General features: G+C 36.1%; 1 protein-coding gene across 6 annotated transcripts in view; it reads right to left on the bottom strand.

Moving 5' to 3' along the window:
• ELP4 (elongator acetyltransferase complex subunit 4) overlaps window positions 1-24,114 on the bottom strand; it is a 309,287-nt gene that overhangs the window by 266,359 nt on the left and 18,814 nt on the right. For all 6 annotated transcript variants that reach the window (XM_077114287.1, XM_077114290.1, XM_077114289.1 and 3 more), the window contains exon 3: window positions 7,247-7,368. In XM_077114287.1, coding sequence (XP_076970402.1) covers window positions 7,247-7,368 — 122 coding nt within the window. The remainder of the gene's footprint in view (window positions 1-7,246; window positions 7,369-24,114) is intronic.

Below are 24,114 nucleotides of genomic sequence, written 5' to 3'. Positions count from 1 at the left end.
ACCTCCTTAGGAATTAATATTCTACCAAGCGTATGGCCTTTTAGTTCTGTAACTTAGGCAACATTTCTGCATGCAAAATTCCTTTCTTTTGTTGACTGATACATAAATTTAAATGTGTATTTATTTAAATGTTATAGCAGAAATGGCTCCCATTTTACTAGCAACAGAAAGCTGAAGGGTGGATTTATTCCCCTTTACATTTTCATTTTCTTACTCAGAAATAAGGCACATGCCATCTTTAAAAGCTGGCTACAAATGTAGGTCACTGGAAGCAGTACTAGGTTTGCATGTTCTTTTTTTCAGCCTTTTTACTTTGCCAAAGAAAATCTAACTGTGGCTGCCATGTAAGAACTCAGAATTTTAAATAAGCTCTCACAAGTAGCCAGGAGGAAAAAAAAGAGTAAACCCTGGGGTCAAACAGCAAATTTCTGGCACAACTAGCACTTCAGAGCTGTGGCACTGGAAAGTGTACAGATAATTTGATAATTTATTGAACAAATAAAATGTCCACAAAGAAATGAAGGGAAAGTATTCTGATTGTCTTCAAATGTCTCTTCTAATATTTGTCCTTAGAGTACTGATAAGAGATATACAGTAACAAAAGTAATTTTAACAGGAAATACAATAATTATAGTCAAAAAATGTAAAGCTGTGTGGAAAAAAGATGTCATTCATAAGACACTGTTTATGCATAAAGTTTGTGAAATGGCATAACAGAATGTTTATTTATAAAATGGTATTGCTTTTGCTATGAATAAGATTGCAACTTTGGAGAGGAGTGAACTAAAAATATTGATCAAATATACTATTTGATAAATAGAAGGGTGTTTCTTTAACTCCATTTTTATAGCTGTCCAAATTTTGGCAGAACTAGGAAAATAAGGATTGTATCTAAGATGTTTGTATTCTATTCACTCAGAAAGACCAGATTGTACTATGATGGAGTAATGGCAGACAACTGACCACTCACTGGATCTGACTTGTCATTTTTGTTGTATGATCAGTGAGTAAGATATATTCTCAGACTTTATTTTTAATATCGAGAGAAGGAAAATAAACCTCTTAAATAGTAATTCAAACATTATATTCTTTATCATATAATACTGTTTCATCAAATCTTTGTTTTTTTGTTTCATCTAATTTTAAATTAACTAATATCTCTGACCTCTACTAAAATGAAAAAGTTAAATAATGCAAAAGATACCTGGTACATAGAGTTCAGTATTTGGGTAAAAGTATGGTATTTAGGGATATAAAATGATGCTTTGAAAATATTAATATTTTTTAAAATTTTTACTTAGGGATCTTAGGGTCCATGAAAAACATATCTGAATATGTTAGATTCAATTTTCACATATATATTTATTGTATCACTTCATGAGTGAATATTCTGTTGATATATTAATTCATCAAATATGATAAAGATTATTTTTAATGAACTGCTACCTAACCCATCTCTTATGGATTATTATAAAGTGTTTATTCATTTTTAATTATGAAAAACCTTCTCTATTAAACGTTTCACTATTACTGATTTTAAACTTGAACTGTTTATTTAATGGTATATTTGATAGTAAAAATATTACATACCAAAAACTCTGACTAAACATCAAGGTAGTTATAACATTTCTACTGTATATCATGTACTTGTGCTAGGGATATATTAATAAACTATTAACCTGTTTTAGAGTATTCTAGCCTTTTGTTTTATCTTAACTATGACAGATATTGGGCAGTATATATTCTATATAACAGATTACTCAACAAATTATTGTAATGGGTAAAGAATTCACACTAAAAATTATGAGATAACAGAAAAGCTTTAGCATTTTCAAGTTCTAGAGAAATATTTACGTGTGCATGTTTGTATCTGTAAATTTTTAATTGAAAAGTCAGTCTGTTTTCTGATAAATATCTAAATATTTTAACATAAAAATGCAATTTGTACTATTTTAGAAAACATTCCATTTTCATAGATAATAACTTCACTACATTTGAGATGATTAAGAAAATTTCTTTAACTAAAAAATTTAATTGAAAAATTCTTACTATATATGTGTTTTCATATGCTTTAACCACATTATATATATTGTTCTATAGAATTTTCTAAGAGGTGTGATTTTCAGTGTTACATCATAATACTGACTTCCTGAAGGCGTTTTGACTACAATAGGAATGAACATGTTTTCAAAAGATGATGGATAAATTGCTAGGTGGTTATATAATATATCTTAGGCAGTTGATGGGGCTTTTTATCCTTTCCTTGCCTTTTAGTTATACACAGTTTTAAGATAATTATGGCTTGTAAGGTAGTCTATTCCTTTTCCTTATGTCAGAAATATTTGCTTTGGTTATAGGTTCCAGAAATCTCCAATCATATATCATAAAATTAAAACTAAACAATTATAGCATTTTATTTCTGCTTTGTATCTCTAAATACTGTTAATGTCTTGGTTCTGGTCATTCATAGTTGGGTTTTTTGCAGAAAAATAAAGTTTTAAATATACCTATAATTGAGTTAAGCACACTGAAACCCTGACTAAATATAATATAGAAAAACCTTCTTTAGATTAGTATTCAACCTCTCATTTTAAATTACAAAAGCATTTTGTTTATTCTTCTGAGAATATGTTAGAAACTTTTTCAAATTGTACTGATCTTAGATAGAATACAAATAATTTAAAATTTGATCAGCCATAATTTTCTAACACAGTCAATTCTAAACACTTGTGAACATTGACTGGACCATAGTAAACATGTATATCAGAAAAATATTACTTTTTGTACTTTTTATAGAAAAATGAGAATGGCATATTATTCTTTTACATCAAATACTGATTTTTTAGTCCATATCAAACACGTAAGAAATATCAAATGGCAAGATTGGGAATTCAAGAAATATTACTGAGTGAAGAAGATTCTACTAACTTAAAAAGCAGACATTTTCATAGTACAGCTGAATGAAATACAAGAATATAATCAATGTTAATATAGTTTAAATACGAATCACTAAATAATTTTAGGAATGTAGGGAATTGTTTAATGTGTGCATATTATTTAGCATATAGAGGCTTTGGACTACTTCCATTATTTGCCTAGATAAGTGGTTTTAATTAAAAGCAAATAATGGCATTAAATTCAAAGGACATACATTTTTCCTGAGGATTATATACTCAAATTTACGGTTAATTTGACATTTAATTTCATTGAATTGCTATTGATATTCATTTGTCATGTAAAGCAGTCTTGTTACTTAACTGAAAACAACTAATTCCAGGCCACTTATTATAAGTAGATGAACACGAAACAATTAGAAAATGCGGTAGCAACTCTGTAATGTTATATAAAGTCAACCCAATGCTCCTGACTATTAGGTTTTCATGGTTTGGCAGCAATTATAATGTCTTTGATAATACATTCCAAGTCCAGAAGATAAAACATAATGGATATGATGACATGAGAACATACTCTTTGGTTAAAAACAACTATGCTAGTCTAGTTCTAGACTAGTTCTAGAGACGGGGAATCCTTTAAGATTTTAGGAACAAATGGTCAAACTATTTTAATATTTATTGCCCTTGAACTATAAGAAAATAATTAAGGGGGGGCCGCGGTGGCTCAGCGGGCAAGAGTGCTTGCCTGCCGTGCCGGAGGACCCCGGTTCGATTCCCGGCCCCAGCCCATGTAAAAAACAAACAAACAAACAAAATATAATAAAACAAGAAAATGTTTAAAAATGTTTCCCTTTCTTCCTCCCTTCCTTCCTTCCATCCTTCCTTCCTTCTCTGTCTTTCCTTCCCTTCCTCCCTCTCTCTTTAAAAAAAAAAAAAAAAAAAAAAAAAAAAGAAAATAATTAAGTTCCAGGAGATTGGTTAGCATGCAGTATATAAAAGTAAATTTAGTTCAATCTCAATAATAGCTAAAATTTAAATTCGGAAAAAATAAAATAAAATATCTGTCAACTCTGAAACCGACAGTACATCCTCTGAAGAAAAAAATCCCTAAATATATCATCAGGAATTTATTTTAAATAATCATCTTTTAAATAATATTTGAGATAACAGGAAAACAACCCTAATGGTTTCTTTTGTTTCTTTACTTCCAATCAAAACAGTTTGCATTTAAACATATTGTGATATTTTTCAGAGGTATAATTTTCATAGAAGAAATTCTATGTGCAGTATGCTGATTTAATTTTTGTGCCCAAGATAATCTTCATTCATATTTTTTGAAGGAGAAGCAATAACCTAAAAGTTATACCTACATCTTGGCAATCCAAAAAGAATTGATATGGAAGAAATGATAATTAGTATTATGCTAACTAGAATAGATTGACATACCTTGGTAATGACTAACAAAGGTTCATTGGACTACATCAATACCAAGATTTACTCATACTGGGCATTGGGTAGTCTAAATTTAGAAACATTCATATGGATCAGTGTGGGAAACGGCTGAAGGTCAGAATGTTTCCATAAAGCAGATAAAGGTGTGGACCTTGGAACAGCAGGTCCTGCTGGGGTGGAACACTGTCCTGGCAAGCACATGATTGTTTGCAGGAGAAAACATTTGAACCTTGTATGGCAAGCACATGATCATTTGCAGAAGGAAACATTTGAACCCCGTAAGGCATGCCTGAGGTTAATGTTGATGTGGCAGTTTCGGCGAAAAACAACTTACTGAGGACCCTGAAAGATACTTTCTGTTTCGAAGCTTCTCAATAAATACACTGAGGAACTCAGGGTCAAGGCTCTTGTCCTTTGAGACATGAGTCCCCTGCTCTCATCTTAAAAGACTCTTCTGTATGTGTCTTTATTTTTTGGATTCGTGCTGCGTTCCTCAGCCCCTCGTGCTGAGCTGGTCTAAGCAGATCAGTGAAGGTGACTGTTTCCATTACTTTTAATGATAAAAAACAACTGCATATGAAGTGTATGAAGACTTTTCAAGAACTACATGACCAAGAGTTTTAAGGGAATTACTTCTTGATCTTTAACTTCCACAAGCACTCTTAGTGAAAACTGACCCCCTAGAGAATGGGCCTATGAGAGAAGCAGGATGATTTCCTTTTCAAATCATCCTACTCTTACTTTGCAAAAAAAAAAAAAAAAGTTTATTTCTCATTGTAACTCCAGAGTAGTAAGCAAAGAGACAATTTAAAATATCCACTTGGTATGGAGAATGTGAATGCTCTAATGATTGGGAAAATAATCAATTTTGGAAGTTAAGTGACTTCTAATGAGTTGTTTTAAACAGAATTTTATAGACTAGCTGAATCTTTTTTTTTTGGCATGTGCAGGCTCCAGTAATTGAACCTGGGCCGCTGGCATTGCAGGCAAGAATTCTACCACTGAGCTACCCTTGTACCGCCCTGAATCATTGATTTTTAATCATAGACACTGGGTGATTTCTTTCTGTAATACACAAAATAAAACAAAAATATTTTTGAGGGCCATTCCCATGACCAAATTTCTTTTATTCCTTTTTACTTAATTGTGCAGTGCTTATAGCTGCAAAAATGAAAATATGAACAAATATGGGGAGAAATCCATTCCTTAATAAATCTACCTCGATCAGAAATGCAACTTTTCAAGAGTATCTTTTTTTTACTTTTGTACTTTTCCTACTACACCATAACACTGCTTTATGAATAAATGTTTGTAGAAGTTGATTACTTGTGTACACGACTATATATTTTATGGATATCTGATGAAAGAGTTAATATATCTTTTCTAACTTCAAAACTCTTCAAATAATTTAAAGGAGGACTTGTAGATTAAATGAGTTTTTGTTTACATTTAATTTTTTTCTTTTGTATTTTGCCTAATATTTTAACGGGTTTTAAGAGTTTTGGATATATTTTAGATGCTAGTTCTTTATCAGACAAGTATTTACAAAATCTTCTCTCACTTCGTGGCTTAACTTTTCATTCTTTTAATACATTGAGATTTTATAATCTTAACTTGTACAAATTCAAGGTACCTCATAAAAGAATTAGAGATTTGTTTTCAAATAAAAAATGTAGTGAAGCAAAGTGTGAAAATAAATATATTAGGTTCTAACATCAGTTACTTTGATGGGAAATAAAAATGAAAACATTTTATTTTAAAAAGCAAACATAGGTCTTTCTGCTTCTGGTTAAATTTTCATATGATCACTACAAAGATGTTTCATATAAAATTTAGGCTGAATAATTTATGGAATGGACTGAGAAGAATCTGTACAGCTTGTTCAGGACAGTGATTTTGTCCTTTCCTCCACTGCTCCTAGGAAGTGAAGTACTGCCCTAGAAATTAGCCAAGATAATTGATGCTAAGGAAAAAGAGTAAAACAGGAAATAAAAACATCAAGAAAATATCGCAAAAGTCAAACAACTGAAAATAGATTGAAGGAAAAAATGGACTCTGTAACCACAAGAAAATTATTAGGAAAATTATGCAAAGGTTTCTCTCATGGATTTTATGATAGTATTAATTATTAAGTGAAAACTGGCCCACATAAAAGAATTATGTGCTAAGTAGAAATGTGAAGTATTTAAAATGACATGAGAAAATTTGCAGATTATATAGATACTGATTTTGGTTTTTATCCCATTATTTGTTTTAACTCGTGCTAGTTATCGTCTAGATTTTGATCAAAGTGAAAATAAAAATAAAAATAAAAATTTCAAGTTCATTTATGAAACTCAAGGTTAACAGTTAAGTCATATTTCAGGAGTGGTAAAAAAGGCCTTAGAGTTTGGAAAATTTGAGCATAGCAGTAGTTCAGACGAAAATAGATATATTATGTTAAAATGAAAATGTGTTCAAATTAGAAGCAAAGAATTAAAGGACATTTTTTTCCTTTTTTCAGTAAGAATTGGAATTTTTTTGCTATTCAATGTGACTTTTGTAAATACATGGTACAAAAATTCTATTTGATGATAATCTTCAACAGGTTATTGATTTTCCCAAATCTGATAGGAATTTTGAGTTAAAAAACAATCCAGAAAGACTAATTTAATAATTAAACTATATGCTCAAATAAATTTGATACTTTTTGTTGGGAGAAAAACACTCATATGTATGGTCACAGTAATCCAATTAAATGTTGTCTCTATAGATAGGTACATACACAGAAACATATCTATGTCTTGTGTGTGTGTATGTATATATGTTTATAAATAAATAATTTTTCATGGAATATTTACTGACCCCTATCTAGTAAAAAGCATATAATTTCATAGGTATTGAATTAGTATGTGCTATACCTGCAAAATATCAGCAGGGTCTTCTTTAGCAGATGCGACCAACAAAGTATGCCCACTGATGATGCCCTCTGCCAGGAAATACTTGAAGAGTAAAGGTGAATAAATATTATATTTATCCTCTTCTGTAAAAACAAACAAACAAAAAGTATTATAATCCCATCTACCAAGCACACGCTTTTTTATATATATATATATTTTAAAATATTTTTATTGTAAACAACAAATATACATTATTTTTTAAGAAATATTTTTATTGACAAAACAACATACAAACACATTCTTACACAAACATTCCATACATGGTATAAAATCAATGGCTCACAACATCATCATAGTTGTATATTCATCACTATGATCAATTTTTAGAACATTTGCATCACTCCAGAAAAAGAAATAAAAAGGATAAAGAAAAAACTCATACATGCTATACCCCTTACCCCTCCCTCTCATTGGCCACTAGTATTTCCATCTACCCAATATATTTTAACCTTTGTTCCCCCTATTATTTATTTTTTATCCATATTTTTAACTCATCTGTCTATATCTTAGAAAAAGGGAACATCAGACACAAGGTTTTCAAAATCACAGTCACATTGTAAACGTTAGATTTTCATAGAATCATCTTCAAGAAAGAAGGCTACTGGAGCACAGCTCTACAGTTTCAGGTACTTCCCTTTAGCCACTCAAATACACCATAAACTGAAAAGGGATATCTATATAATGTGTAAGAATAACCTCCAGGTTAACCTCTCGACTCTGAAATCTTTCAGCCACCAACACTATTTTTTCATGTTTTCTTCTTCTCCCTTTTGGTCAAGAAGGTTTTCTCAATCCCTTGATGCCGAGTTCCAGCTCATCCTGGGATTTCTGTCCCAAGTTGCCAGGGAGATTCATACCCCAGAGAGCCATGTCCCACATGGCGGGGAGGGCAGTGGGTTCACTTGCCATGTTGGCTTAGAGAGAGAGGCCACATTTGCGCAACAAAAGAGGTTCTCTGGGGAATATTCTTAGGCCTAATTTGAAGTAGGCTTAGCCTATCCTTGCAGGAATAAGTTTCATAGGGGCGAACCCTGGCAGTGACTTTTTTTGAAAGGATTATTCTGTAGTCATATATGACTGATAATTTTACTGGATGTATTAGTTTTCCAGGAGTATCACAAATCACCACAAACTGCAGGCTTAAAATAACAAACATTTATTTTCTCACAGTTTTGGAGGCTAGAAGTCCTGAATCAAGGTGTCAGCAGGGCCATGCTCCCTCCAAAGTTTCTAGAAGACACTTCTTTGCTTCTTCCAGCTTCTGGTGACTCTGGCATCCCCTGGCTTGTGGCAGCATAATTCCAGTCTCTGCCTCTGTCCTCACAGGTCTTCTTCCCTGTGTTTTCATATGTTTTCAAATATCCCTCTTCTTCTAAGGAAACCATTTATTGGATTTAGGATCAATCCGAATCCAGTATGATCTCATATCAATCCTTGAATAATTATGCTAGTTCTTGGTGGGGTCACAGCTGGTCCAGCTTATCCAGACTGGTGTATGCTGTGTTTCCGGATGCTGATGTGGCCCCAGCAGTTGTTCTGTATCGTTCCTGGCTACTTATTAGCTGCTCTGGAGGATGAACTAAAGTCCACATGTCACTAAGCTGCCTTCTTTCATATAAACACTCTTGACATACAAACATTCTTGACATGGTTACAATCAATGGCTCACAATATCATTACATAGTTGTATATTCATCACTACATCATTTTTTTGACCATGTACATCTCTCCTGCAAAAGAAAATAAAAAAGAAAAGACTCACACATGCCATGCCGCTTACCCCTCCCTCTCATTGACCACTAGTATTTCAATCTACTCAATTTATCTTAACCTTTGTTCTCCTATTATTTATTTCTTATCCATATTTTTAACTCATTGGTCCATACTGTAGATAAAGGAGCATCAGTCACACGGTTTGCACAATCATACAGTAACTTTGCAAAAGCTAAATCTTTATACAATCAGCTTTAAGAAACATGGCTACTAGAATATAGCTGTACAAATTTAGGTACTTTTCTCTATCTACTCTAGCACACCATAAACTAAAAAGGGGATATCTATATAATGTGTAAGAATAACCTCCAGGATAACCTCTTGACTGAAATCTCTCAGCCACTGACACTTTATTTTGTCTCATTTCTCTCTTCCTCCTTTTGGTTGAGAAGGTTTTCTCAATCCCGTGATGCCAAATCCCAGCTCATCCTGAGATTTCTGTCCCATGTTGCCATGGAGGTTTACACCCTTGGGCATCATGTCCAATGTAGAGGTGGGGAAGGCAGTGAGTTTACTTGCAATGTCAACTGAGAGAGAGAGAGGCCACATCTGAGCAATAAAAGAGGTTCTCCAGGGCCTAATTTTAAGTAGGCTTAGTCTATCCTTTGCAGGTATAAGTTTCATACAAACAAACATCAAGATAGAGGGCTCAGCACCTTTGCCTGTTGAAGCTGATTCTTCGTGGTAGTAGTATTCTAACAAGTTGCTGCGAACAATTAGTGAATATGGAATCATTGCTGCCAGAGGAAATACAGGCATACCTCATGTATTGTGCTTCACATTATTGGGTTTTCAGATATTGTGCTTTTTACAAATTAAAGGTTTGTCCTTTGACAACTCTGGATAGCACATTTACACAACCCAAAGTCCTGGAGTCCAGAATGGAAATGAGGCCTTGTTATTCTCTATAGCTTGATATGATATCAGGATCCATCTCAAACTATGGTGGGCTAATAATTAAAAAGTATTGGTAGAGTCCCTTGAGGATCTGAAGAAGAATGAATGAATGAATACATAAATGAAACAATTAAACTCTCTAATCTAGGAAATCTCAGGTACCTTCTTAAGCACTGGGGACTCCAAGAAAATAGGCCAAGCCTCGGATTTTGAGGCTTGCCCTTATGAAACTTATTTCTGTAATACAGAAGCTAAGACTATCCATAAAGAGGCCTAAGAGTTGCTTCCAGGAAGCCTCAGTGTTGCTCAGATGTGGCGTCTCTCTCTCTCTAAACCCAGCTCTGCAAGGAAAATCAATACATGATATTCAGGGGTGAAAGTCTCCCTGACATTGTGGGGTGTGGCTCCCAGGGATGACGCTGGCCTTGGTACCATGAGATGGACAACACCTTCCTCATCAAAACGGGGAAAAGTGTAATAAAATAAGGCACCAGTGGCTAGAGAACAAATGGAGTTAAAAGGGTATTCTGGAGGCTGTTCTTATGCAAGCTTCAGTTAGATAATGCTAATTGCTATGGTTTGCTAAACTCCAATCAACATCACTCCTGTTAATCACTGAGGGCTTGAAGTGAGACTCTAGAAAGGTTTCATGTACTAGGTTTGCCTTCCTGGGGATTTCCCTGGAGAGGTGAGGCTTGAGGTTTGGATGAGGCTTCTGTCATAGATGGACATCAGACACATTTGTGTGAAGGTGATTTTAAAGTTAAGACTTTCCCTGTGGTACTTAAGTGAATGAAATTTTTCTTCTCATCTGTGCTTACTTTCACCTTGTCAATCTGTTTGTGCTGTTTGCTTTCACTTTGCCAGTCAGCTCCTGCCAAAGAGACTACAATTGGTCTAGCTCCGTAGATCTGGACTTGGTGGGTTTGAGTCCCACTATCTGTAATCCCAGGTTTGTGGCTCCCTGTTCGTTTTGTATTTTGTTGCTTTGGATTGGGGAAACTGTTTGTTGTTGAAGAGCTCTTACCTTAAAGAGAAAACAGATTTCAGTAGTGAGGAAAAACTTCTATTTCTATTTTTAGACGGCCAGCTTCTCCTGAGGAATTCAGGATCACCTCCACTGAGTTTCCAACTTGTGGGCGGCACTATGGAATTTTGACTTGCCAATGCCCATGGTGCATGAGTCAATTCCTATAACAAATCTCTTAGTATGTACATATTTATATATATTTCTGATAAAAAAGATCAATTTCCCTTCTTTTGTTATTTTAACCCCTTTTCTTGTTGGTTCTGTTTCATCAGAGAAGCGTGGTATAGAAAGTGAAGCAGCCAAAGATGTAAGTCTCACTATAGAAGGGATTTTTTTTTATAGGAGATAGCAGATTTTAGTATAAAAGTGATTTGCTACAAAAGAAACCTGATTATGAATCTCAGTCACTAGGTGTGTGACCTTGGGCAACTCAATTTCTTTCTGAACTTCAATTTCATCATCTGTAAAATGGAGACAATATAATTACTGTGACGTTGACTGATAACACATGTCAAGGGCTTAGCTTGATGCGTGCCATACATTAAATCCTCCATAAAATGTTAAATGTTTCAATTAAAAATTTAGTGAAAAGATTTGGGATATTATTTATTTTTTAATTAGCAAAATTTATGTTTCCACAAAAACATAAAATATAGAAAATAGTTTTTACATACCCTCCCTATTATTAACACAATGCATTAGTATGATATGTTTGTTATAGTTGATGATTATAATTGGACTATTAACTATTGTCCATAGTTGGTATTAGGATATCATCCTTTTCGCTTTAATTTACCTTAGTCCTAACTAGATAAGCTTTATGCATGACTCTAACTGAAGTCTGATCTCTTTTTCAGCTATTGGGTAATGCTGACTTTCTTAGCTGCAGAACTCTACCTGTGAGTCTCAAGTATTGCACAGATACCTAAAGTTTCAGAGCACGACCAGGTCATACAAAAAGAGTTCAGCATCTCAGAATTTAGAAATTACAATTACAACTCAGGAATAGAAGTGACTGCTGTAAAAGTGTACAATCTATGAACCTTTACAATAGGCCTTCACCTGATATCCTATGCTCTTGAATTCAATTCTTAGAGTTTGTACATTATAGTTAGTCCATGTTAGAAAGGTATTCTAATATTTGTCTTTTCATTTCTAGCTTATTTCACTCAACATAGTGTCTTCAAGATTCAGTCACCTAGTTATATGCCCTGCAACATCATTCCTTCTTGCAGCCACTCAATAGTTCATTGTTTGTATACATCATCGTTTGCCCTTCCGTTCATCAGTCAATGTACCCTTAGGCCACCTCCATCCATCCATTGCAAATGTCCAGTGTGCAAATGTCCATTTGCGTCCCTGCTTTCAGTTCTTCCAAGTATACATAATTATGGGTGCAGGATCATACACAACAGCATACTTAGCCTCTTGTGGAACCACCAGAGTACCTCCAGAGGTGCTGCATCATTCTACTTCCCTACCAACAGGGAATAGGGACACCTCTCTCTCCGCATTTTCTCCAGCTCTTGTATCTTTCTCTTTATATTTCAAACTGTTTTATTCACACAACATACAATGCATCCCAAGTAAACAATCAGTGGTTCCTGGTATAATGATATATTTATGCATTCACCACCATAGTCTACAAGAAGACATTTCCATTTCTTCAGCAAAGAAAGAACACGGGAAAAAAATGAAGAATAAAAAATTAAATTAAATTAACGGAAGAAACAATAACACCACCAAGAATCCCATACCCCTCTTTTATATCCCCCTTTTATTGACATTTAGCTTTTGTATATTCTTTGTTACATTTAATGGAAGGATATTACCATGTTACAGTTAACTATAGATTCTACTTTACATTGGTTGCATTTTTTCCATATCCCATCCCAATTTCAACACCTTGGAATGTTGACATTCATTTGTTTTCCCTCATGTAAAAACGTTCTTATATTTATACATTAACCACCATCATTCCATCATTGTCCACTCAGAGTTTCACTAAGTTATACAGTTTCAGTTTTTATCTTCTATCGTTCCTTCTGGTGTCAAAAATGCCCCTAGTCTTGAGCCCCCAGTCTTGGGGTTTGTTCATATGAAACTTAACGCCACAAAGGATAAGTCTACTTAAAATTTAGGCTTAAGAGTTACCCCCAAGAGAACCTCTTTTGTTGCTCAGATGTGGCCTCTCTCCCTAGCCAACACAACAAGCAAACTCAACACCCTCCCCCTGTCTACGTGGGACATGACTCCCAGGGGTATGGACCTTCCTGGCAACGTGGGACAGAAATTCCAGAATGGGCTGAGACTCAGAATCAAGGGATTGAGAAAAACCCTAGAATAAGCTGAGACTCAGCATCAAGGGATTGAGAAAACCTTCTCGACCAAAAGGGGCAAGAATGAAATGAGACAAAGTGTCAATGGCTGAGAGATTCCAAACAGAGTCGAGAGGTTATCCTGGAGGTTACTCTTACGCATTAAGTAGATATCACCTTGTTATTCAAGATGTAGTGGAGAGGCTGGAGGGAACTGCCTGAAAATGTAGAGCTGTGTTCCAGTAGCCACGTTTCCTGATGATGATTGAATAATGATAAAGCTTTCACAATGTGACTGTGTGATTATGAAAACCTTCTGTATCTTTTTTTGGAATTGTAACCTATACCAAACTTTGCAATCTGTTCTATAACTAATTGTTGTGGGGTGCTTTGAAATGTATTGCTTTTTTGTACATGTTATTTTTCACAATGAAAAAATGCAAAACAGCTACTAAAGCTAATAAACAAATTTAGCAAATTGGTGGAGTACAAGATTAAAGTGGAAAAGTCAGTAATTTTTCTAGACACTAATAATGGATAATCTGAATAAGCAATCAAGAAAAATATTCTATTTACAATAGCAACTAAAAGAGTGAATATCTAGGAATAAATCTAACAAAGGAGGTAAAAGACCTGTACATAGAAAACCAGAAAACATTGTTAACAGAAATCAAAAGAGTCCTAAATAAATGGAAGGACATCCCATGTTCATGAATTGGAAGAGATATCAAGATGTCTGGATGTTAATAAACACTGTCAACTGTCAATTCTACCAAAATAGATTTATAGATTCTACACGATCCCAATCAAATTCCTTCATCCTTCTTAACAAAAATGGAAAAGCCAGTCATCATTTTATGAAAGGGTAAGGCCCCAAATAGTGAAAAACATCCTGAAAAAGAATAAAATTGGAGAACTCACACTTCCTAATTTTAAGACTTACTATAAAGTTAAAATGCTCAAAACAGCATGGTATGGGCCAAGGACAGACATATAGACCAGTGGAATCGAACTGAGAATTCAGAAACAGGCCCTCATTATCTATGGTCGATTGATTTTTGACAACAGTGCCAAGTACAGTCAATCAGGAAAAAATAGTATCTTCAACAAATGGTACTGGGAAAACTGGAGAGACATATGCAGAAGAATAAAGAGGGGACCACCAGCTCACACCATATACAAAAATTAACTAAACATGGATCAACGATATTAATATAAGAACCAAGATTATAAACAACTAGAAAAAACTATAAACTACTAGAGGAAACCGTAGGAAGCATCTTTAGGACATTGTGTTAGGCAGCGGTTTCTTAAACTTTAAAACAACAGCATGAAGTACAAAAGAATAAATAGATAAATGGGACCTCATCAAAATTTAAAACTTTTCTGCATCAAAGGACTTTATCACAAATGTAAAAAGAAAACGGACACATGGGGGGAAATATTTGGAAACCACAAATCTGATAAGAGTCTAATATCTATAATTTATAAAGAAATCCTACACTTCAACAACAAAAAGATAAACACAATAAAAAAAAGGACTAAAGACTTGCATGGACATTTCTCTAAAGAAGGTATACAAATGGTTAAAAAGCACATGAAAAAAATGTTCAATATTATTAGCCATCAAGGATTTGCAAATTAAAATCCACCATGAAATACCACTTCTTACCCACTAGAATGGCTACTATTAATAAAATGAAAAATACGTGTTGAAGATGTGTGAAATAGGAATACTGATTCATTGCTGATGGGAATGTATAACCATGCTGCCAATGTGAATGGTTTTGGGGTTGCTCTGAAAGTTAAATATGGAATACCACATGATCAGGCAACCTATTTATAGGGTATACTTAAAATAATTGAAAGCAGGAACTCAAGCAGATATTTGCACACCAATGTTCACAGTGGCATCATTCACTATTGCCAAAGGATGGAAGCAACCCATGTATCCATCAACAGACAACTGGATAAGCAAAATGTATATATATGTACAATGGAATATTATGCAGCTATGAAACAGAATAAAGTTCTGATATATGCAACAACAAGGATGAACCTTGAAGACAGCATCTGGAGTGATATAAGACAGATGCAAAAGGACAAATATCATATGAGCTCATTGATACGAAATAATTAGAATAAGCAAACTCAGAGTCAGTATCTATATTGGGCATGTATTCTCTAGTTCCCGAAGGAATTCCTGTGCCTTCTGGAATCACACTTTGTCTTAATTCTAGATCTTCTGAACCCATATTATCTGTCATGATCCTAATGACATTTGAATTTATAGGCCTTGTTTTCAAGGCTGTGAAGGTTTTCAATACTAATAACCATCTCAGCATTATCCCACTTTCAGCAACTGCCACTTTTTATAACATACATAAGAATGGAAACAAGATCCTGAGTTATGTAATGGTTATATTTAATACATGAATATAGTGACATATATTCTGGTTGAGTGGAAACTTTGGTTTTGGTCTTAATTGTAGTCTAAGAGTTTTGGACAAATAGGTAAATATGGTTGGTGAAGTGTAAGAAAATTGGCTTCTACAAATTGTTAAGTATTCTTGATTAACAGTTTTCGATTTTATATATCGATACTGTGCCAGTTTGAAAGTATTATGCACCCAGAAAAGTCATGTTTTAATTCTGATCCAATCTTGTGGGGGTAGTCACTTCTCTTAATCCTAACTCAATATTGCAGGGCAGAAACTTTTGATTAGATTATCTCCATGGAAATATGACATGCCCAACTGTGGGTGTGACTTTTTGATTAGATGGAAATATGTCTCCACCCATTCCAGGTGGGTATTGATATGTTTACTGGACTTTTTTTAAAAGAGAAAACATTTTCATGACAGCTCAGAGCTGATGCAGATGCTTGGAGAACAGTTGCTTCAGAGCTGACAGAGTCAACACAAGACCCAGATGTTTGGAAATGCAGAGCCCAGCAGATGTCGCCATGTGCCTTCTCATGAGATGCTAAGCGAGCAGGAACCCACAGGTGTCCAGGAGGAACTGAGTGAAGGCTCACAGACACAAGAACCCCCACAGGAAAAAGGCTGAAAGCAATGGAGCCCAGCAGCAAGGGAACAGCAGATGCCAGCCACGTGCCTTACCAGCTGTTCTAGTTTGCTACCTGCCAGAATGCAACACACCAGAGACGGATTGGCTTTTAATAAAAGGGGATTTATTTTGTTGGTTTTTCAGAGGAAAGGCAGCTAACTTTCCATTGAGGTTCTTTCTTACGTGGAAGGTACAGGATGGTCTCTGCTGGTCTTCTCTCCAGGCCCCTGGGTTCCAACAACTTTCCCCGGGGTGAAAGGCCTCTCTCCAAAGGCCTGGGCTGAGCTGCAAGTGCTGAGATGAGGAATGCCGAGCTGCTTAGCTTTGCTACATTGCGATCTCTCATTTAAGCACCAGCCAATTAAGTCAAATGTCACTCATTGCAGCAGACATGCCTCCTAGCTGACTGCAGATGTAATTAGCAACAGATGAGGTTCACGTACCATTGGCTTATGTCCGCAGCAACAAGACTAGGTATGCTCACCTGGCCAAGTTGACAAATGAATCTAACTAACACACCAGCTGACAAAAGTGTTCCAGATGGCATCGGTCTTTCTTGAGTGAAGGTAACCTCTTCTTGGTGCCGTTGTTTGGAAATTTTCTTGATATTAGAAAGGTAAACTTTAATTTATTAAATTCCCTTTTTAAAAGCCATTTCATTTCTGGTATATCACTTTCTGGAAGCATTAGCAAAGTAATACAAATGTTAAAGTTAGTTTACAACCTGGTCATTTGAGTATGTGTGTACAAATATTCAATGCTTTCATCACAAATAACCTGAGAATTACTGAGTATTCACAATGTGCCCAACAGTGTTGTGGACATTGCTGGGTCAAGGGAAATATAAAATGAGTAGTATACCACATCTGGCTGTAAAAACTATATATCTAATTAATGAAAGCATGCATAATATTAACATGTTTATTTTAATTGACAGTGTTTCAAATTAAAAGAATTTTTGGGTAAAAAATTAACATTTCAGAGCTAGCAGAAGCAAAAATAAATGCCTATGCATTGTCAATCAAGTATTTTTTTTTTTTGAAGGGTGATCTGGAGTCTCCATTGAGATGGACATCTTCAATCATACATAAGATAATTAACCAAAGAGGATTGGCTGAGGAGCAAAAGAAGAATGAACAGATGTGCAGAGTGAAATGAAGTTATGTAAAAGAGAGATACAGAGAGGAGAAACTCTGTAAGAGGCCATCAATTTTGGTTAAGAATTTGCATTTCAGTCTCTGGGAGGTCCAGATTTACTTATTTTATATCTTTTGCTATTTGTGACGTTAACTTTCAATTTGCCACCACCCCCGCGATTTTCTCTTCTTGCTTACTCATCAGTTCATACTCTGGATAAAGGGAGTGTCAGCCATTGGTTTTTCACAGTTACACAGTCACAACTTAAAAGCCCTATGATCATCTTCATTTGGATAACAGTTCAATATTTCAGGTATTTTCCCTCTAGCTACTCCAATACCACAAAAACTGAAAAGGGATATATATATATATATATATATACTGTATAAGGATGACCTCCAGAATTATCTCTCGATTCTGAAAACCTGAAATTCTGAAATCCCTCAGGCACTGAAATTTTATTTTGTTTCATTTCTCTTCCCCCTTTTCATCAAGAAGGCTTTCTCAATCACGTGATGCCAGGGTCAGGTTTATCACCAGGATCATCTTTTATTGCTAGGGAGATTTACAACCCCGGAAGGCATGTCCCACATAGTGGTGGGGGGTGGGCAGTTAGTTCACCTGCTGAGTTGGCTTAGAGAAAGAGGCCACAAACAAGCAACAAATAAGGTTCTCTGCAGGTGACTCTTAGGCTTAGATTCTCCTTTGGAGGAATAAGTTTCATAAGGGCAAGCCCCAAAATCGAGGGCCTGTCCCATCAAATTGGCAGTCCCCAAAGATGGCGAGAATATCAGGTCTTCCCTGAGTGCAGAAATTTAACATTCCCACCTTTTCCCTCCCAGTACCTCAAGGGATTTGCAAATACCTTTTAATCTTCTGTACAGATTACTCTGGGATGTATTGGAGCATGAAACTTATGTGTACAAACCAACAATATCTCACTTTCTATTCAAGGTTCTGTGAACTTATGGTGTTTGAATAAGCTGAACATACTTACAAGTTAAATTAGATAGCGTGTGTTCTAGTTTGCTAGCTGCCAGAATGCAACACACCAGAGATGGATTGGCTTTTAATAAAAGGGGATTTATTTTGTTAGTTCTTCAGAGGAAAGGCAGCTAACTTTCAACTCAGGTTCTTTCTTACGTGGGAAGGCACAGGGTGATCTCTGCTGGCCTTCTCTCCAGGCCTCTGGGTTCCAACAACTTTCGCCGGGGTGATTTCTTTCTGCATCTTCAAAGGCCTGGGCTGAGCTCCAGTGCTGAGATGAGGTATGCTGAGCTGCTTGGGCTGTGCTATGTTGAGCTCTCTCATTTAAGCATCAGCCAGTTAAATCAAACATCATTTATTATAGCAGGCATGCCTCCCAGCCGACTGCAGATGTAATCAGGAACAGATGAGGTTCACATGCCATTGGCTCACGTCCACAGCAACAGAATTAGGCACCTTCACCTAGCTAAGTTGACACCTGAATCTAACTACCACAGTGTGCTACTGAAAATATAAATTTTGCACCAAATAAACATCTCTTCATTTGGTCTCTCACAGAAGTTGAAGTTTTAAAATATAGTCCTTATCATCATCATATACCCTTTGACTGATTTACCTTAGTCCTACCCAGACCAGCTTCATTGATATCTGTAATTGAAGCCTGGTTACTTTTTCAGTTGCTGTATGGGGTAATGTTGACTTTCACAGATGTAGAACTCTATCTCTGACTCTCAGGTATCACACAGATACCTGAAATTCCAGAGAACGACCAGGTTATACACAAAGAATTCAGAATCTCAGAATTTAGAAATCACAATTACAACTCAGGAATAGATGTGACTGCTGTAAGAGTTTACAATCCATGAATCTTTACAACTGGCCTTCACCTGATAACCTATGCTATCAAATTCAATTTTCAGAGTTTGCACATTATAGTTAGCCCATGTTAGTAAGTCGCTATAATATTTTCCTTTGTGTTTCTGGCTTATTTCATCAATGTATTATTCTCAAGGCTCATTCTCTTAGTTGCAAGCCTCACAACTTCATTCTTTCTTGCAATGGCTCAATAGTCCATTGTTTGTATATACCACAGTTCCCCCTTCCATTCCTCAGTCGATGTACCCTTAGGTCACCTCTATACACTGCAAATGTCCATCCTGTCCCCATTCTGCGTTCCTCCAAGTATACACTTAACTATGGGGTTGCAAGAATCACATGGCAATTCTACCCTTAGCCTCCCTGTAGCCACTGCACTGCCCTCCAGAGGAGCTGCATCACTCTACTTCCCTAACAACAGTGAATAGGCACATCTCTTTCTCAACATTTTCTCCAGCCCTTGTATTGGAGAAATACAAGTTCGTATTTAAATAGTTGTATTTGCACATTATACAATCCAATCTAAGCAAAAAATAAATGGTTCTCGATATAATCACTTAGTCATGACTTCATCACCACAATCTATATAAGAATATTTCCATTTCTTCTGCAATGAATCCCACACTCACCCCCTTATCTCCTGCTTATTGATCTGTAGCTTTGGCATATTGCCTATTGCATTCAATGGAAGCATACCACAATGTTACTGTTAACTATAGACCCTAGTTAGCATGGATTCTATTTTTCTACTTATACCATCCCATTTTCAACACCTTGCAATACTGACATTCATTTTTCCTCCTTCATGTAAAAACATTCCTATATTTGTACATTTAATCATCATCATTGTCTACTCTAGGCATTGCTCAGTTATACTGCTCCAGTCCTTATCTTAGGTCTTTCCTTGTAGAGTCATACATACCCCCAGCCCTCCTCCCTCAACCTGACTCAGATTCAGCTACATTCAGTGTACTTACAATATTGTGCTCAAGTAGTATTGTGCTATGCATTTCTGGATCTGTACAATCAGTCCTGTTGAGTCTTCTCTACTCCTTCAGCAACAAATGCCCAATCTCTACACTGTTTCTATCTCCTGATAATCGGTGTTCTTAACTTTAACTCTCAAAGTTAACTCATTAATGTTAGTTCATATTAGTGAGAACATACAGTATGTGTCCTTTTGTTTCTAATTCCATTCAGCATAATGTCCTCAAGGTTCATTCACATTGTTACATGCTTCATGACTTTATTTTGTCTTACAGTTGTATAATATTTCATCATATATACATACCACAGTTTGTTTAGCCACTTGTCCACTGATGGACATTTGGGCTGTTTTTATTCTCTTGGCAACTGTGAATAATACTGCTATTTCTTGCAGAGCTGGTCTCTTGGTCACAAATTCGCTCAGTGATTTTTTTGTCTGAAAATGTTTTAATTTCTCCTTCATTTTTGAAGGACAATTTTGCTGGGTATAGAATTCTTGGGTGGCAGTTTTTCTCTTTTAGTAATTTAAATATATCATCCCACTGTCTTCTTGCTTCCATGGTTTCTGCTGAGAAATCTATGCATAGTCTTACTGGGTTTCCCTTGTATGTGATGGATTGCTTTTCTCTTGCTGCTTTCAGATCCTCTCTTTCTCTTTGACCTCTGACATTCTGATTAGTGTCTTGGAGTACGTCTATTTGTATCTATTCTCTTTGGGGTACGCTGTACTTCTTGGATCTGTAATTTTAAGTCTTTCATAAGAGTTAGGAAATTTTTAGTGATAATTTCCTCCATTAGTTTTTCTCCTCCTCTTCCCTTCTCTTCTCCTTCTGGGACACCCACAACACATATATTCATGTGCTTCATATTATCACTCAATTCCCTGTGTCCCTGCTCATATTTTTCCAATTTTTTCCCTATAGTTTCTGTTTCTTGTTAGATTTCAGATATTCCGTCCTCCAGTTCACTAATCCTATCCTCTGTCTTTCTAAATCTACCATTGTAGGTTTCCATTGTTTTTTTCATCTCTTCTACTGTGCCTTTCATTCCCATGAGTTCTGTGATTTGTTTTTTCGGAATTTCCATTTCTTCTTTTTGGTCATGCCTTGCCTTTTTCATATCCTCCCTCAATTCACTGATTTGGTTTTTGATGAGGTTTTCCACATCTGTTCATAAATTCTGAATTAATTGTTTCAGCTCTTGTATCTCATTTGAACTGTTGGTTTGTTCCTTTGACTGGGCCATATCTTCAATTTTCCTGGTATGATTTGTTATTTTTTGCTGGCATCTAGACATTTAATTACCTTAATTAGTTTATTCTGGAGATTGCTTTCACTTATGTTACCTAGGGTTTTCTTGCTAGATGAGTTTGTTGTCTATCTGTTCTTTGACATTCAGTTCAGCTTTTTCTGGACCTCTAGCTTAGGGTTTGTTTAACAGAGGAGAATTTTTTGGTTCTTGTTTTCTTGTTTCTTGTTCTGCTTGTATGGTGCCTTTTTCCTCCCATCCTTAGGAGGGTCTAGGTAGATATTATAGACTCCAGCTGGGTTTTGCCAGACTAAACTGGACTCCCATCAAGGGGAAGGAGTCACCTGCGTCAGTTTTCCCTGAGGGTGAGACACAGCAGGTTAAAAGACTTTCCTGTGAAGTCTCTGGGCTCTGTTTTTCTTATCCTGCCCAGTATGTGGCACTTGTCTGCCTGCAGGTCCCACCAGCATAAGATGATGTGGCACCTTTAACTCTGGAAGACTCCTCCTACTTTGGCCGTGGTGGAGACAGAGGAGAGGTTGTAGGCTGGTTTTAATGGCTTCAAATCACCAAGCCCTGGGGTCTGAATTCCTTGAGGGAGGGATTCCACCTGAGTTGGGCTTCACCCCTCCCCTGGGGAAGGCCCAGGCTTGAGACAAGCCCTGCTTGAGCAACCTCTGCTTTTACCAGGTTCACCTGAGCTGGGGGCCTATTTTCAGTAGTCAGAATTTGTTAATTAATGCCACAATTGGTGTTTGGTTGGATTCAGCCCCTGCTGCTGTTAAAGTCTCTTTCCTTTCCCCTCTGGGAAGCAGTCTGTGGGGGAGGGGCACTGGCTGCGGTGGCTTGGCGAACTCACGGTTCTGGGGAGGCTCGCAGTCAGTCCAGCTGTTCCAGACTGGGGTACGCTGTGTGTCTGGTCACTGATGCGGCTCCAGGAGCTGTTCTGTACAGTTTCTGGTTATTTATATTTAGTAGTTGTTCTGGAGGATGAACTAAAGCGCGCACATTGCTAAGCCACCATCTTGGCCCTGAATAATACTGCTATAAACATCAATATGTAAATATCCTTTTGTGTCCTTGCCTTCAGTTTCACCAAATATATACCTAGTAATAGGATTGCTGGATCATATGACAATTCTATACTTAGCTTCCAGAGGAACCACCAAACTGCCTTCCAGAGCAGTTGTACCAGTTTAAATTCCCACAAACAGTGAATAAGTGTCCCTCTTTTTCCACATCCTCCAGCACTCATCATTTCTGGTTTTTTTTTTTTGGATAATGGCCATTCTAGTACGTGTGAGATGATATCTCACTGTGGTTTTTATGTGCATTTCGCTAAGGGCCAGTGCTCTCTTTGCTAGTTGACAGAACACAATATACCAGAAACAGAATGGCTTTTAAAAAGGGAAATTTACTAGGTTAAAATTTTAAAGTTCTAAAGCTGTAAGAATGCTCAAATTAAAGCAAGTCTACAAAAATGTCCAAATTAAAGTAAGTCTATAAAAATGTCTAAATTAAGGTACCAACTATAAAAATGTCTACATTAAGGCACTCGTGTTTTTGAGCCATTTGTATTCTCTCCATGTCTTTTGCCTATTTTTTAAATTGGGTTGTCTTTTTTGTTGTTGCGCTGCAGAATCTCTTTAAATGTTCTGGATACTAAACCCTTATCTGATATGTGGTTTCCAATTTGAGTGAGGTTACTTTCACTCAAGAAAGGCCGATTATGTTCAGGGTTTCTCTCTCAACTGGAAACATGGCAACGTCTGCAGGCTTTTTCTCCAGGGTTCTTGTTTCATGAAGCTCCCCCAGGGGTGTCTTCCTTCTTCCTCTCCAAAGGTCTCTGGCTGCATGGGTTTTTGTGGTTATCATGGGTCTCCTGTGGCTCTCACGCTTTTTTTCAAAAATGCTTCCTCTTTTAAAGGATACTGGTAAACACCAAGACCCATTGGAATGGGTGGAGTCACATCTTTGTGGAGATACTCTAATTAAGTTTCCAAACTACAGTGCTGGATAGGGATTAAAAGAAAAGGTTGCTCCCACAAGATTGGATCAGGATTAAAATATGGCTTTTCTAGGGGCACATAATTTTCAACTGGAACAGTCAGTGAGATTGGGCATCTTTTCATGTTTTTGAGTCATTTGTATTCTCTGTCCATGTCTTTTGCCCATTTTTTAAACTGGGTTGTCTTTTTTGTTGTTGAGGTGTAGAATTTCTTTAAATATTCTGGATATTACACCCTTACCAGATATGTGGTTTCCAACTATTTTCTCCTATTGCATACACTGCCTTTTTACTTTCCTAACAGAGTCCTCTGACGCACAAAAATGTCTAATTTTGAGATGATCTCATCTACCTTTTCTTTTTTTGGGTGCATGGTCTTGGAATTGAACCTGGGTCTCCTGCATGGAAGGCAGGCATTCTAACCACTGAACTACCCATGTAAATCTATTTCATTTTTACTGCTCACTTTTTGGGTGTAAGGACTAGAAAACTATTTTCT

This window comes from Tamandua tetradactyla, chromosome 8 (assembly GCF_023851605.1).
Source record: "Tamandua tetradactyla isolate mTamTet1 chromosome 8, mTamTet1.pri, whole genome shotgun sequence".
NCBI lineage: Eukaryota > Metazoa > Chordata > Mammalia > Pilosa > Myrmecophagidae > Tamandua > Tamandua tetradactyla.
Note: the sequence above shows the minus strand (reverse complement) of the source record. Positions and strands in the feature narration are given on the sequence as shown.